At 41.2% G+C, this 16,845-nt stretch overlaps 1 protein-coding gene across 12 annotated transcripts in view; it reads left to right on the top strand.

The window, feature by feature from the left end:
- Window positions 1–16,845, top strand: part of DMD (dystrophin) — a 2,262,230-nt gene that overhangs the window by 2,063,951 nt on the left and 181,434 nt on the right. For all 12 annotated transcript variants that reach the window (XM_023633802.2, XM_070257261.1, XM_070257256.1 and 9 more), the window contains one exon: window positions 8,842–8,902. In XM_023633802.2, coding sequence (XP_023489570.2) covers window positions 8,842–8,902 — 61 coding nt within the window. The remainder of the gene's footprint in view (window positions 1–8,841; window positions 8,903–16,845) is intronic.

The raw sequence follows: 16,845 nt of genomic DNA, 5'->3' as shown, positions 1-16,845 counted from the left end.
TGCTTACGATCATGCAGTGATGGTGGAGTCAGGACTCAAATCCAGTTCTTTTGAATCTGGGTTCCGGACACTTTCCCCTGGATCCAGATACCTCTCAAGAAACTGAGTTGGGCTTGGAGATAGAAAGCCAAAGTGCTGAGTGCCTTTCTGAACAATCTGTCATGGGAGGAGGGGGTGTGAGGGGCATGTTCTCAAATAATCCACTGTATCAGGCAGGATATCTAACGTGCCTCGAGAATTATACCAACTCAATGCCATTGACCTGAGAAAAATGGATTTTTCTCTTTTCACCTGGATCAATAAAGAATGACTCCTGCTGGTAAGAATGTAATTTGTATAAAATGCCTTTAAAATGTCCATAGGCTTCAATCAAATAAATATACTTCCAGGAATTTTGCTTAAGAAAATTAACAAAACTGTATGCAAAGATTTATTTATAAAGATGTTCATTGCAGCCTTACTTACAACAGTGAATACCTGGAAACAAGCTAAATGTTCCCAAAGAGGGGATTTCTTCAATAAGTCTTGGTGCATCCATTAATGGGATATGGTTACGCCATTTAAATGTGAGCCAGGAATGATGTGAGCAGCCAGAGATGGTTTGGGTGGGTGGGAGTGGTTCAATCAAAAGCAGAATTGGCTGCATTTAACAGAAAACCCAAATCACAATGGCTTATACAAAGTAGAGGTTTCTAAGTTTCTCACACAGAAATCCAGAGATAAATTGACATGGTCACTACACATCCATCACGCACCTAGATCCCCCATATCTTTCTTCTCAGCCATTCTCAGTGCATAGCTCCTGTAGCATAAGTTATCTGGGCCCTGCCTATATCCCTCTGGTGTTCACCATGCCCAGGCACACCAAACTTAGGCTTCCAATGACACACACCTGCGACTCTGCCTTTAAGGCCTTCTCTGGCCATCAGAGCCTGCTTCCCACCACAAGGGGCAGGCCAGAAGTGCCATGGAGTTAGTGACAGCCCCCATACTTCAAGAGTAGCCCTCAAGCAATGTAAGTAAATACTCCAGTTTCCTTACCCCTCGTGGGGGATAACTCTGATGTTTATTCTCCACTGAAGACCCCAGCCACGCTGAGCCCCAGGTGTCCAATGCAGTAATGCATCTTATATCAGCTTTCCTCCTTTTCCTGTCTCACTTCCGACTCTTCACCCAGTGCTTCCTTGAATTACCGCTCAAACTACCTGCACTCACATCCTTGTGTCTGTGTTTGCTTCTGGGGGACTGCAACCAAGATGGCTTCCATTCTCCATGGTACTACAGCTCCAGACATCATCACAGCCATGTTCCAGGCAGGAGGAAGGATGGGAAAAGGGCAAAAGCTGCCTCTCAATGGAGTCAGCCACTGTTAAAGAACTTTCCCAGAGACCGTACCCAAATATCCTCAGCTGACATTCATAGGCCTTAGTAACATGGCTGCGCCCAATGGTTAGAAATTCTGTTAGTAAAGAAGAGGAGACTGGATGTTATACAGTTAACTGTCTCTGTCGCTAAGCACGGGGGTCCGAAAGCACAGATGAGGAGAAGCACTGGACTCATTTAAGGAAGGACTGGGAGAAAGAGATGAGGTGAAATCAGAACATAAAGGGCCTTGGACGCTAAGGGAAGGAATTTTAAAATTAGTGTATATGAAGGGGAACTATGGGAGGATTTTGCATTAGGAAGAGCCATGTGCTTGCTCTGAATAGTACTTCGTTGAAATTAATCTATTAGTGCTATACTGGAGGGGCTGAGAAGCTAGGGAGAACCTGAGGGGAGATAGGAGGCTATCGTCATAGCAGCAGCACGAGGAAATGCCTGCATCTTGCCCCTCCACATGCATTCTCCACACTTCCCTACCTTGCTCTGGGCCTTGGGAGGTTGACGTGCGTGGGCTGCACAAATGGCATCTCCAGCCCTCTAGCTTTGCACTGGGCTCAGCCACTGGAGAGCCATGGTAGGAGATGGATGGGAAGATGGAGAATGAGGTCAGAAGCTTTATTCCCTTGACTCCCCGGCTGTCTGCTTCCCTTGACCAAAATCCTGTCACATGACTCTCTTCACCCAGTGTGTATTCGTTCTCACTTATTCGCTTATTTGTGGGCAGTGGGGGTGGGAGGCATTCTGACTTCTCTCTCTGGGTTCCAGTAATGACTCTCTCCTGGCCTCTCAGACCTAGGGGGGTAATGGGTCCATGTTGTTATTTATATTGCCCCTTGTGATTTCTCTACACTCCTCATAGACCTTTGTGACCAATCCTTTTACTAATCTCTACTCAGCTTACCCAAATTGAATGTGCCATCTGTTTCCTGCCGGGACCCTGACGGGTGTAGTCCCATTATAATATATGTTCTTCTAAAACCTGATCCCATTTAAATAATAAAGTCCTTAAGGACATGGGACATGTTAGGATCTCGTTCTCCAGCATACCCCACCCTACTTCACCCCTGCCTGCAAATACCTAGCACAGGGCTGAGTACATAATGTGTGTTCGGTAGATTGATTTTACTGCTGGGATATTAGATACACTCATTGGAAAAGATCCTCAGAGACTAAAATTAAGTGCAAAGTAGCAGGCACTGTGTCTGTCTGATTTACTGCATTAGCGCCAGCACTTTGCACAATGCCTGGTGCAGAGTAGGTGCTCTGTAAAAATGTGTGGCGTAATGAGTGAGGTGACGTCAGGTATTGTTTTGTTTCTTTAGGAATAAGGGCTCTGTTTTTGTCTTTCCGGTGACAATAGGTCCCATCTTAGCTTTTTTGAAATTACCTTCTCTGAACTGATCAGATGATTTAATTTAGACATTTAGGACAGGACCAATGGTGGAGATTATAGATCATAGGGAGGCAGATTTTGACCAAAATAAAAGGAAGCTGTTTCTAATCATCACTAAAGCTATGGGAAATTCAAAAGAGCCCTCCAGGATGCGGTGACAATGAAGTTCTTCAAGTAGCTCCTGGAAAATCATTTGGTGGAAATCATGTAGAGGGTAAGTTTAGATATCAGATAGAGTGTAGAGAACTTGAACTAGATGACATTACAATCCCTTTTAAGATGTATATATTGGGGCCGGCCCGGTGGCGCAGAGGTTAAGTGCCCACATTCCACTTCAGCGGCCCGGAGTTCGCCGGCCCGGATCCCAGGTGCGGGCATGGCACCACTTGGCAAAAGCCATGCTGTGGTAGGCATCCCACATATAAAGTAGAGGAACATGGGCACGGATGTTAGCTCAGGGCCAGTCTTCCTCAGCAAAAAGAGGAGGATTGGCAGCAGATGTTAGCTCAGGGTTAATCTTCCTCAAAAAAGAAAAGATGTACATATTTACTCAGTTGTTTGGCAAATATTTATAGATTACCTGTTATGTACCACACATAATAATGTAGAATAAATTACAAAAAGGAAACAGACCTGGTTGTGATCCTGGATGCACTCTTTACCAGCTGCATGACCTAGGTTCATCTACCGAACGTTTTTGAACCTCACTTTCTTCCTGTGTAATAATGGAATAGCGTCACCTCACTGGGTGTTTGGGAGGATGACCTTAAGGAACATGCAGTGCAGGGTACATGGTAGACAAGCAACGTGTTCATTTTCTCCCTTTCCTGAATCACCTGACTTCAGTTTAGGTAATATCCCCAAATTAGGATCTGTTACTGACTTAGGACCTTAGAGATGCTATTCCATGTGATCATAACTATGCCATTATCTGCAAAATGAAAATAATGATAATGCCTACCTCACAGGTCATTATAAGTATCAAAGGAGCTGTTGAGGTCAAGTTTTAGGCACATAAGAGATTTTCCTTTCTCCTCTCCCCGCAACACTTGCTCTAAATCAAGCATTCTCAGTGGGTGTGATCTTGCCCCCCAAGGGGACAAAAATTGGTTCCTAGGGGATGAAAAATCTTACTCTTTTTATATAAAGTGCAGATACGTACAATACATAAACAGACATACGGTATGTCTGTGGTATTAAAATTTGATGGAGGGTAGGGCGATTAGGAAAAAATGCCTAAAAAGATACCTGGGGCCTGGGGGTGGGGAGTGGAGAAGATAGTGGCAAAAAGATCAAGAAACATTGCTTTAGAGTAGATCGCCTCGATAGAAGGTGCCCGTAAAACCATCACTAGAATTGCATCCTTCTGAGGAGCCAAGTGTCAGTGGCGTCTCCTCCCTAACGCCTTTTTCTTAACCCTATAGGTGACGTTTCTATTTTGTCTCCAGTTAATGCTGTATTCTTTGCTTTTATAACCTGCCCCCACTTTTTTTTTTGACTCTCCTGTTGTCAAATGCCAAATCTACCAAATATAAGAAAAGTAGAGGGGCCGGCCCCGTGGCCGAGTGGATAAGTTCACGTGCTCCGCTTTGGGGGCCCAGGGTTTCACCAGTTCAAATCCTGGGCGTGGACATGGCACTACTCATCAAGCCATGCTGAGGCGGCATCCCAAATGCCACAACTAGAAGGACCCACAACTAAAAATACACAACTATGTACTGGGGGGCTTTGGGGAGAAAAAGGAAAAAATAAAATCTTTTAAAAAAAAGAAAGAAAAGTAGAAAGATGAATGAATATACATGGGTCTGAATTGCAGAGTACTCTTTTGGCACAGTTTACATAACATTAGCATTCTTTTCAATTTTCTGGTTAGGCCCCTGTGTCGATTCAAAGACAACTTAATGCTGGAGTACATCGCTTGGCACATTCTGTTCATCGTGCATTAAAATGTGGTTGAAATAAGAACTTCCCCTAAACAGTGTGGCCTGGGCTTGTGATTTTCAAAACCACCTTGGGCACAGTATTGAATCCTGTCACCTGGAGGGAGGAAAAGCATTTGAAGGTAGAACCGCCACCCTTTCTTGCTCTTAATAACATACTGCACCTGTAACGCAAGGGGAAATTCAGAGGTTGGTTTTGGAATAAATAAACTCATATGTAGTCTGCTATTTAAATTCAGTAGACAATACCCCATGGTGCTGGTGCTGTATGATAATGGATGATTTTTAAACTCGAGAATCTGAATCACAAAGCTGCATTGGAATTACACGTAGTGCTTATAGAAACATCTGTATAAGAAAATACCAAAGGACAGCGCAGTGTCAGATAAAAACTATTTGCCAATAAATCTGCTTTGGGTGGGCACTAAAAATGGACACATCAGGCATAAAAGATGCGTGTGTCTATTACGTAGGCTAGCTTTGTGAAGGATGACAGGCTTGAACTGGCACACTGAGATAAGAAACAGCTGTTGTTGGCATGGGCACTCCTGCAAGAAGTGAAATGATAATTCTGGGACACACTTATGAGAGTTACCATATATTTGATCAACTTTTGAATATATGCAAGACCAGAATCATCCGGCAGCCCCGAGCAAATTGCCAACAACTCTTTAACAATCTCTAGAGAAGGAGCACCGAATCCACTTGCATAGAACCGTCATTCAATTGTGCGTTATTTCTAAAGCAAGTGGTTCCAGCATGTGTGTCTGTAGCAGTGATGGGGCCGGGAAGGAACGAGGGAAGGCTGCTGTTATTTTCCCTTTTTTTATCGCCTCAAGGACATTTTTTACTATAAAATTTCAGAGTTTCAAATGATGACTGCAAAGCAGTTGCTTAGGTGCATTTATAAACTGAATCAAAGAGGAAAAAACATCTTTCAGCAAAAAAAGGTCACTGAATCTCACCATTGGCTCTATTTGATAGTTACTCATAAAGACAAAAGACTTTTTCTTAATTTTAAAACTTCACAATTTTTATATACAATTTGTATACTCTATAAAAAATTAAATTAAGAACCGTAATTATGAAAGCTTAAAATTTCATATTGATCTGGAGCTTAAAATTGGGGGGAATATTCTTTTTTAAATCTTTTCAACCATTTAGCTCAAGCATATTGTGATTACTCCTCTGGCATTTTCTTGGATTTTTTTTTCCTTTTAACATTTGACAATGCAAAGGCAACTATAGATGTAGTCTATGTAGGTCTTGCCATTAGCTCCGCAGGGTGCCACCACTTTGCCCGTCTCCTGCTCGATTTTCTGCTTGAAGGTTGCTTCTTGCAGGCAGAGAGCCCCTGAGCTGGGCCAGGCAGCCAAGAGACCTCTCCAGCTCACTTTTGTCTGAGAGACACCTAGGAATAATGTAGGAAATCCAAATGGACTCTTTGGCCCCCAGAAGACATACCCAACATCCTCTGAATCAGAAAAGAGTGATAAAGGACTGGAAAGGGATAATGAGAGAAATGGTGAGGCCTCCGCCCAGAGAGACCTTTTTGGTTTTTTTAAAAGATCATTTCTTTTTTATTCTTTTTAAGATTGGCACCTGAGCTAACAACTGTTGCCAATCTTCTATTTTTTTCCTTTCCCTTCTTCTCCCCAAAGCCCCCCAGTACACAGTTGCATATTCTAGTTGTGAGTGCCTCTGGTTGTGCTATGTGGGACTCCGCCTCAGTGTGGCATGATGAGCGGTGCCGTGTCTATGCCCGGAATCTGAACCAGCGAAACCCTGGGTCACTGAAGTGGAGTATGCGAACTTAACCACTCGGCCATGGGACCAGCTCCCCAGAGAGACCTTTAAAAAAAGAATAGCCATTCCTTTCTCCATTTAGGCTTTCATAGGCTTGACAATACAGCCAGCAAGGTAGCTGGACGAAAGGCTCTCTGGAGTTCTCTTCTTCCTTCTATGATGCTGGGTTGTTTTTCTTTTGAGGTGGAATTTTTTTTTTTTTTTTGGTGAGGAGGATTAGCCCTGAGCCAACATGCACCACCAATCCTCCTCTTTTTGCTGAGGAATCTTGGCCCTGAGCTAACATCTGTGCCCATCCTCCTCTATTTTATATGTGGGACGCCTGCCACAGCATGGCTTGATAAGCGGTGCACAGGTCTGTGCCCAGGATCCAAACCTGCAAACCCCAGGCCTCTGAAACAGAGCCCGCAAACTTAACTGCTATGCCACCAGGACTGCCCCTGAGCTTTTTTTTTTTAATTGAGGTATAATTGACATACAACATTATATTAGTTTCAGGTGTACAATATAATGGTTCAATATTTGTATATATTGCAAAATGATCACCACCATAAGTCTAGTTAACAGCCGTCCCCATTATAATGCTGTGATTTTAAGAAAAGGGTGCAGTGAGCAGCCAGGAGCTGATTTCTGGCTCTTCACCATGTTTCCTGCTAGAGAGGGCTTGGGTGACAAGTTTCCATAACATCAGACTCTGCCCAGGCAGGTCAGGGAGTCCAGCCTAAGTTCTCACATCAGATCTTTCCTCTACGAACTAATCTGGGCAAGAGAGCTGTGTGCTAGAGAAGAAAAATGGACACAAGAGTTGAGCAGAGAATGAGAAAAGCAGAGGGGGAGAGGATTAGAAAAAGAAGGACAGAGAGACATTGAAGGCAAGGGACTACTTCAAAATAGCAGATAAATGTCTTTTTTCCCCATATTAAAAAGCTGTCTGCCAAAATGAAAAGGCATAATTAGCAGCTAAATACAAATCTGTATCCGATATCTTTTAAATGACGTGTCGCCGACGTACAAAGCAGCATGTCTGGCTGAAGGCTGGGTGATTCGATCTCTCTATTCCTCCATATAAAACAAAGAGTCTGGAGTTTCATTGCGCTTGAATTGTCTGGCAGTGGGTGAAGTTAACTTTTATTAGAAGCTGTTCTTTCGTATTATACAGCGTAGTCAAGGCTATATTAGCTTTGACGTTTTCTTACATCTCAATACACTGTGCGGTGAATTTTCTATGAGACTAATTTAGAAGGGAGCTTTTCACATGAGGAAATAATGGTCAGCATCAGCTGTGCTTCAAATTGTAAGCAGGGTGGAAATTCAGGAAAAATATGGACATACACATAAAATTGCTAGATGTTAGTAAGAATGCTCCTTATATTTATATCCCTGATCATATTCTATGTCTCTTAAAACTCCAGTTTCCTAAAACTATCAGGAGGAAGGAAGATTTTATTGTTGAGGAAATGTTATGGTGTCTCTTAACATGATTATTCTGTCTCAAAGAAAGAAAAAAACCCGTCAGATTAAACAATGTATAAAAAAGGTATTTTTAGAGTTCAGCTTTGGGAAAGAAAAAAACTGTACAACTTAAGCATTTAAAACGCAGTTTAAAGATGATTGATTTGACTGACCCACAATAAAGTCGTTATAAAACGAATTCCCAGGATGTGAAATTTAATTTCTCCTATAGGATTCATCACTCATCACAAAAGTTTCATTACACTCTGCTATGAGGTGTCATTCTCTCACTTTTGGTTCTTTTCTAATAAGATCATGCTGGTCAGCTGACATTTTGAGGCCCCAATTAAACATATATTCGGTAAATGAAATTGGATTCTGTTTAAATCAAGTAAAGAGAAAAACAAGCATAGCAGAGTGATAAGTGTAGTTCTGTAGCTTCAATAACTTAGAATGTAAATATGTCACAGAGGGATGTTTCAGCTGCTGGACTAATAAAACCCAGTCAATCAAATGGTAAAAGATACTGAGAAGCAGCAACAGGAAGTATTCTAAGAAAAGCACCCGATGGAGACGCATCAGAGAAAACCCGTCAGGCTGCTCGTTCCGTTTCTTATCTGTTCTATAGGGTTAGCAGTGGAACGGGGTTTTTTTTCCTTTGCATTTATCTTTGTGCCTGAATGAGTTCGATTTCACTTGGCTTAGGACAGAAACTTCAGAACAGCAGGTTAATCCGTCCTGTCTTCATGGGCAACTGAGCAAACAGACCAATATCAGTGTAAAATTGTAATTCTGGAGATTAATGTTGTCTTTCCTGTTTGCAGTGAACTTGACCTCCTTGCCTTTTTTTGTTTCCCCCTTTTTCAGCTTCTGTCCAGGGTCCCTGGGAGAGAGCCATCTCACCGAACAAAGTGCCCTACTATATCAAGTAAGTTGGAAGCCTCACATTCTTAAAGGAGCATTTATTGTGGTGAATCTGTATTTTCACACATGAATTTATCTATCTATCTATCTATTTATTTATTTATTTTTGGTGAGGAAGATTGGCCCTGAGCCAACATGTGTTGCCAATTTTCCTCTTTTTGCTTGAGGAAGATTGTCCCTGAGCTAACATCCATGCCAATCTTCCTCTATGTTGTATATGGGATGCCATCACAGCATGGCTTGATGAGCGGTGTGTAGGTCCGCACCCAGGAGCTGAACCTGCAAACCCCAGGCCGCTGAAGCGGAGTGTGCAAATCTAACCACTATGGCACCAGGCCGGCCCTGACAAACGAATTTATTTTTAAAATGCAATGTTAGCCTCCCCTACGATACTGCGTTCTTTCTTCCCTGAGGAAGCCTGGATAGTCAACTCACGCTAAAATTACCCCTGAAAATTTGCTGATGCAATAAGGAGCTGCCTTTAGGAAAAATCCATCGAATGCAGCATATAGATTGTGTTTTGTGAATGGAGGTGGTGTGGATTTTTCACAATAGAATAAAAAGCTGCAGATAATATTATGGATAGCGAGAGTGAATATTTACAAGAACAGTTTCAGTGATGGAGGGGTTTCCCACATTTCTTCTTTAGACAGAGATGAAAGATTTCTGCAGCTATATGTACACAAACTGTTTTAGGTGAATAAATACTTCATGTAACCAAAAGGCAGGCAGCAGCTGCCCCGGATTTGTGGAGCTGAGGTGTTCATTCTCGATGCACAGCACTCAGCATTTTTCACATAACAACAACAAAATGAGACTGTTTTCTGGGGCCATTTGTGTCTGTCAAAGGAATACACGTGCTTAGAAGCACCTTCTGCAGGATGCTGCATGAAATACAAATTATGATACATTGGGTTGACGTGGAAGAGAGAGGAGAGAAGATATTGACTTATTATGATACCTTAACAGTTTCTCATCGATTGTGCAATCGAGTCCAACTTAAATTTAACTTCGCATCGGCTACCTCAACAACAATTTAAATTAATCGGGTTCATGAAAAAGTCTTCAATACCGACTAAAGTCCTTGAACTTGCTTCTGCCATGAGTCTGACTAAAATTATTAGATGTTTTTCCATTTTTGCAGCCTGCCGTCTTTTATCGAGTCTGTTTTTATTCTTCCACTGCCCATCAATTCTTTCTAACTCGGTTCTAAAGCAATAACCGCAGTCTTAGATCTTCATTACTACAGTTCTCCAGAAATTGGATTTCATGCCTCAATTTTGTTAACTCAGAAGAATGGAGGTGAGGGGACTCTTTTGGCTCTTCAAGGAGAGACATGTCCTTTAGGAAAGGTTTGTCTTATTAAATTTTCCAGACAAGGTATCTCTTAACTTTAAAAATTCTCCTTCAGTATGTTTTGATCCTGCTTTTGAATTTTCTTCTTTTTAAATTTTCTTATTTTTGTTTTATAGAATTATTAATTTAGTCACTCTAAATTACATATTTTAAATACCTATTTAAAATCACCCAGGGGCCAGCCTGTGGCACAGTGGTTAAGTTTCCACATTCCACTTTGGCTGCCCGGGGTTCACCGGTTCAGATCCCAGGTGCGGACTTGTGCACCCCTTGTCAAGCCATGCTGTGGCAGGTGTCCCACATATAAAGAAGAGGAAGATGAGCACGGCTGTTAGCTTAGGGCTAGTCTTCCTCAGCAAAAAAAAGAGGAAGATTGGCAGCAGATGTTAGCTCAGGGCTAATCTTCCTCAAAAATAAATAACCAAACAAATAAATAAAATCACCTGTTTTATTTAATAATATATTGGTTCAGACATGCACTGTATTGCTTTACATCCACTGTATATTTTATGGAACTATTTTACTCAAACTTCCCAGTCATCTTCTGCATCAATGTCTTCGTCATCACAAATTTTTATTTCTGACTAAGGTGTTTGAGACCTGCTCCTTCTTTAACCCATTTATAAAGTTTTCACTTTATCCAATTCCTTTATGAGCTAAAATAAAGGCTCTCCTTTTGTGGCTAAGGCTTTAGGACCACCTGAGAATCCAAGACACGTTCAAGCCATTATTCTCTAAATGATTACCTGTTTGGGGCTCGTTAAGTGTCTCAGGGGACTCCTAGAGTCTCCCTCGAGTCCTACTGTCCTTTCTCTAAATATTTATCTTCTCCCTGATTTTACACCTACTGTAAGAGGTCCCAGTACAGTGCTGTGGGGCAGTGAAAATGAAATCAGACCACAAAATAAAAAAGAGACAAATTCCAAAAATCTGGAATTCCTCCTTGTAAATGAGTCTCTTGCTGCTCCTCGGTGGAATCAGAGAGCAGCGACTATCTATTTGTCCTCCTGTTTTGTCCAGTGCTCCTTCGCCGGCTTGAAGATCAGGGTGGCAGTATTGGTAAGGGCACAGCCCTAGGAAGAAGAAAACTTGAGTTCCAGTCCTGGCTGGGTCCTTAGTTGGCTGTGTGGCCTTGGGCAAGTCACTTAAACTAGACAAACCTTGGTTTCTCATTTATAAAATAAGGAGTTGGACTAGATGATATCTAAGGTCCTTTGTAGCTCCGAGAATCAATGAGTGTGCCTCATTCCATAGTCTTGTCCAAATTCAAAAACTTAACATCTCAGCTTTTTTTCAAGAAGTTTATCTTTATTTTTTAAATTATTTGAATTAACATGATATAACTTTTTAGTTTAAAAAAAACTATAGGAATTGTGTTTTTCCACTGTATAATTAGCTTCAGATATGCCCTGTCAACCCACTCCAATTTCTCTAGGTACCTATTTAAAGAGCTCAAATCTTGGCGTTTAATTTAAGACTATTATTTTTCCTGGTTTAATGGTAAGAGACATAGAACAATAGACAAGAAAAATTAGTAGAAAGGTGAAAATGGAGACCTTAAGAGCCTCTGAAGTGATCAGTTCCTTAAAGTGAGAAATTACATAATTTCTCAAAGATATCTCTGAAACTCAATGGAGATCAATTCTCTCTACAATTATAATCTATCTGAAATTAGAGATTGTACAATTTCTCCAACGTACCTCTAAAATGTTAAGCTGTAATAGAGGAAGAACACATGTGCAGAAAATATACATTGTCAAAAAACAGATTATTAATGTCATTTGTGATTTGTTATTACATGTTACTATTGTCTAAAATATTCTATTTTCAACAAATTGCTTTGATGTACAAGGCTCAGTGGACCTCATGTACTGGCAAATACCATTCATAATTTGAAATGCCTTAGTGGGCCAAAAATAACAATAAAAATAAGTTTACAATGACATTACTTCAGCCAGTCCCCATTTTTCCTTTTTCTTATCTTGTTTGTCTTGACTTCCATTCAAGAGCTTTTACCACACGTTTCCAGCTGCAAAACTATGTATCTTTTCTGGATTCTTTTTTTTTTCATGCTGTATAGTGTTTGCTTTTCAATGCTGGGATAAACTGATCATCTAAAAAACGAGAGGTTTCTTCACCAATAGCACAGTTCCTAGCTAGCGGTAGGGTTGTGTGCTCATCCTTGAGGTTGTAAGTCAACATCTTCTGCTCCAGATTGCAAATCAGACGGTGTTTATGCCTGCATCCTGACACCAGCTTTTCATATGATGCTAAGAACCTTGACTTTGATACTTCAAACTACATGTTTGTCTAGTTTATTAGTCCATAGCATACATCATTGTTACAGTTTTCATATTCCCTCTCCCTTGGGGCTCTCTTATTCCTGCCAGCATCTCTTTCAGGTTATTTGATTACAGTTTTCATTGCCACTGAAAAAATAATCACCAACGATGTTCAACCTGTTACAACTGCCTTTTCCACTCTCTGCCATTTTGTAGTTTTTTGGCCTACTGTCAAACTCATGAAAATTTCAATATAATGGCCTTTAACCAGCTGCTGCATTCTGTTAGGATTTCTTTCACCTTTTTATGTTGCATACTCCCATATGGGTAAACCAAACAGAGCCAAGAGCTGGGACTCTCTTGCTTTCTTAATGAGTTAGAAAATCATTCTTCTGTGTTCTGTAGTGTCAAAAGAATTTAGGAATCCCAAACTTGTGTGCAGTATGTTCCTGAATAGATGACATAATAAGAGCATAAGAAATAGCACATTGGGTCAGACCAACAGGGCAGCTAGCCCAGAACTCTGTCCCAGATGCAGGCACCAATGGCTGTTTTGTCAGTTAACCTAGTAATTTTCATCTGAAAAATTAGGATGCACCATGACCATTTCTTAATAATGCATTGTAAATCAATTGGCATTTAGAACAGCCAATGGTTCCTTCAACTTTTCCCATTCTCCACTTCAACCTTATCTTAGGAATAATAAGTTCTATGAATTTACTGATTTCTATGTAAATAAATAAAGGTATATTTCAGTTTCTCTTAAATCTACATCCTTTAACCTCAAGGGATGGCCCCAATTAAGTGCTATGGAATTTCCTGAATACAGTTATATTTACCCAGAGTCAACTTTAATCTCACATCCCCTCACTGACCCCTTTTCATTTTCATCTTCCCGGTCTGAGAAATTCTAATCCTTTTTAGGTTTCTAGTCTGTCCTTGAATGAAAGATAAGAATTCTCCTTGATCATCTTAGTTGCTTTCCCTTGGATCTTTTCCAGCTCTGTGACATCTTCCTAGGGATGTCGTGACGGGAATGGCCCAAATATTGGTTATTAAATTTGTCAGTTTTGTCTCTAGTCTCCACTCACTCATGAAGAAAGTAAATGCTATTCGCTGTCTCCGATTGGTGCAGAAATGGAGAAAACCAATTGGGGTCCTAACCTGTTCCACGTATATTCGTTCTAGCCGAAGGCTGGTTTGCTGCTGCTTTTCTGAACACCAGCATGCTTCTCCAGCCACCTATTGCATCTGAGTTGCTCACAGCTCTCTGGTGGTTCCTGCTTAGCAAAACGCAACATAAAACCTTCCTGGCCGAAGCCAACAGTCACTTCAGTCAACACTTCTTATTACTGTTGCTGTGTCCGCTGCCAAAATTGCTGGTTGGAGTTCTGACCCTCCTGTCTTCTTATGGCTGCAATTCCTGTGGCTCTACTAGTGCCAGTATTTGACTCTCTGTATGGAATTGTGGCCATCTGCCTAGACTTCCCTTTTGATGTTTGTGTCTTCTTGTGTCCTGTTGGTCTTTACTCAATGAGACTGAGGAATCTTGCTCTGATTTTAAGATCCTGTGCTCCCTAACTCCAGTAGCATCTGAGTTTTGACACCACCTCCCTCCACATCATATTGCCTCTATTACTACTTTCTGGGCAATTTTTCGTATTCCAAATCCCCCCATATTTAAAGCATATCTTGCCCTTGTTCTTGGTCCGGCTCCCTAGGATTTGTGCCAGGAGTTGCTCTGAGTCAAGCTTTGGTTACTTTATTTGTTCCTTTGAGTTATGGACTGCTATTTCAGTACCCGTATTTATATGGAGAGGAAGAAGTGGGTAGCTATGTCTCAGCTTTAACAGCAGTCAACGTGCTAAATATCTGTGTTGGCTGGTTTGCAGTGGATGCATCTTCTGAGAATAAGCTGGCTCTTATTAGAAAGAACACTGGATTATGATCTTCAACTTAGAAAACATCCCCCAATGTCTCATTCCTGATCCCTCACTGTTCTAGGAATGATACCAGTCTTCTGACATTCAATTTGAACATTGGTTGAGATTGGCAGAGGTTTGCCTAGAATATGAACACCTTATTTAGTATATAATTTTGTGCTGTTTCTGGTAAGATCTTTTACATGTGTATTTTCCTTCAAAATAGACCTTTTCGCAGCTGACCAGACTATGAAACAGCAGAAATAGTAAACAGACCAGGCATCAGAAGACGTGAAGTCTAGTGTCAGCTTTGCTGTTAACTGACTATTCGACCAAGGGAAAATCACTTATATTCTCTGGGCGGCCTCAGTTTCTCCATCTGTCATCTAAGGGGGCTGAATCACATGATATCACAGGTCATTTCCAGTTCTGACATTCTCTGATTTTACGAATGTTGACTTTGAAACAGAAATTGTTTGTGACAGTTTTCCAGAGGAGTGAAAATGAATCTTCATATCGCCCTTGAGGATTCTTATTGCACCATCAATCTTACCAGGATAGAAAGGACAAATAATATTAAACCTTTTACTTAACTCTTTAGCTCCATTGATAATAGGAAGTGGCCGTAAGAGAGAATCAGCTGTCTAATTTGAGCTGTCAGTCTTTGAGGATACTGGTGAATATCTCTGGGTAATTAAATTTGTGAAATCCGTGCCAAAAGCCTGGTGCTCTGAGTTTTCCAAAGGCTTTTAGTACACAAAGATAACCCAGAGGTCTGTCTTCTCTGCTGTGCTTTCTCCTCCACCGTTGATGGTTCCAAAGGTCACATTAGCTGAGTCTCATTAAGCTCTGGAACCACAGTGAGGGAATAGTCAGTAATGCACTGATGATATAATCATGAAAACAACTCAGTTTAAGATGCTAACTGAAAGAGAGTGAATGAGACGCCATAGTGTTATGCAGAGAGCTCATTCTGGACATTGGTTTTTGTAGACCTTGTGGGTGGATGTAGATGTTGGTATTTTCTGTGTCTCATAGGTTCATTTAAAAAATCTCACAACCTTCTTTATGGTTTCACAAGCTGGGACATACAGCCTTGACTGAAATAACAGACTCCGTGAGGACAGGTGCTGTATCTCTTTGTCTAGCGTGGTGCCTCACACATAGCACGTGCTCAGTAGTTATGTGAATGAATGAACACATACCAGTAATTCCACATGTTTTACCATTTCCTGACTCCTTTTGCCTTCAAAAAATCTTCCAGTGTCTGTGTGTCAATTTAGATCGACCACCCGAATGTGTCTCTCGTATTCTCTGGACATCAACTTTAATATTAGAAAGTGCACTGGGTCTTTTATTCAGTTTCTCGTGCCTCCTATAGTTGGTACCTAGGAGACAATCCTTAGCATGCATGTCCGAATGGTACACACCAAATCCTGAGGTCTAGACTCTGTTCTCTCTGTATCCAACAGTATGATTTGGCGTGTAACTCAGCCCATCTGGGACTGAGTTTCCCCATCAACAATAAGGAGTACAACTAGATGATGCCTGAGGTCACTCTGAGTTCTGGCGTCCTTTGTTTCGATAGAACTAAGGTCTTTTAGTCTTTCTTAAATGCCACTCGTGATGCTGCTTCTGGTTCTCCAGTGATCGGTAGAGCTTTAAAGTGATCAACCACTGTGTTTCATTAAGCATTTGTGCACAGGATCTACTTTTGAGGCTGGGAGCTAGTAGCTACTGAATCTTAAGAGAATGGCATTGATAAGTTTGTGGTTGTTATTGTTTGGGGTTTTTTTGGTGAGGAAGATTGGCCCTGAGCTAACTTCTGTGCCCATCTTCCTCAACTTTATATGTGGGACGCCACCATAGCATGGCTTGATGAGCGGTGTATAGGTCCATGCCCAGGATCCAAACCCACAAACACCAGGCTGCCAAAGCGGCAGGCGTGAACTTAACCACTACACCACCAGGCCGGCCCCTGATAGGTTTTTGTTTTACAAAAAATTTTTGTAACAGTCTGTATATTATATATAATGCTTAAAGGTGGCAACATATACACATATATGCAGCAGCTAAAATATAGTACTGTGTATGAGCCAAAAACTATATTACACAGGTATAGCCTGGGTGCCCCCTGCCCTGTTCGTGGCACTTTTGGGAATGTGAGAGTATACATAAAATATAGTTAGGTCTGTTTCCCCAAAAGAAGAGGAGTAAATTATTTCAGCTATTCCTTCATTTTCTTTTTCTCACTTTCTTAAACATGTACTTTCTTCCATAATCATGTAGTAGAAAATAACATGGCCTGTGGCAACAAATGCATCTGCATTTGACACTCAGCTTTATCATATTCTGACTCTATTATCTGAACAATTTACTTAACCTCA

This window comes from Equus caballus, chromosome X, assembly GCF_041296265.1.
Source record: "Equus caballus isolate H_3958 breed thoroughbred chromosome X, TB-T2T, whole genome shotgun sequence".
Taxonomy (NCBI): domain Eukaryota; kingdom Metazoa; phylum Chordata; class Mammalia; order Perissodactyla; family Equidae; genus Equus; species Equus caballus.
The sequence above is the reverse complement of the archived record's forward strand: the minus strand, read 5'-3'. Positions and strand labels throughout refer to the sequence as shown.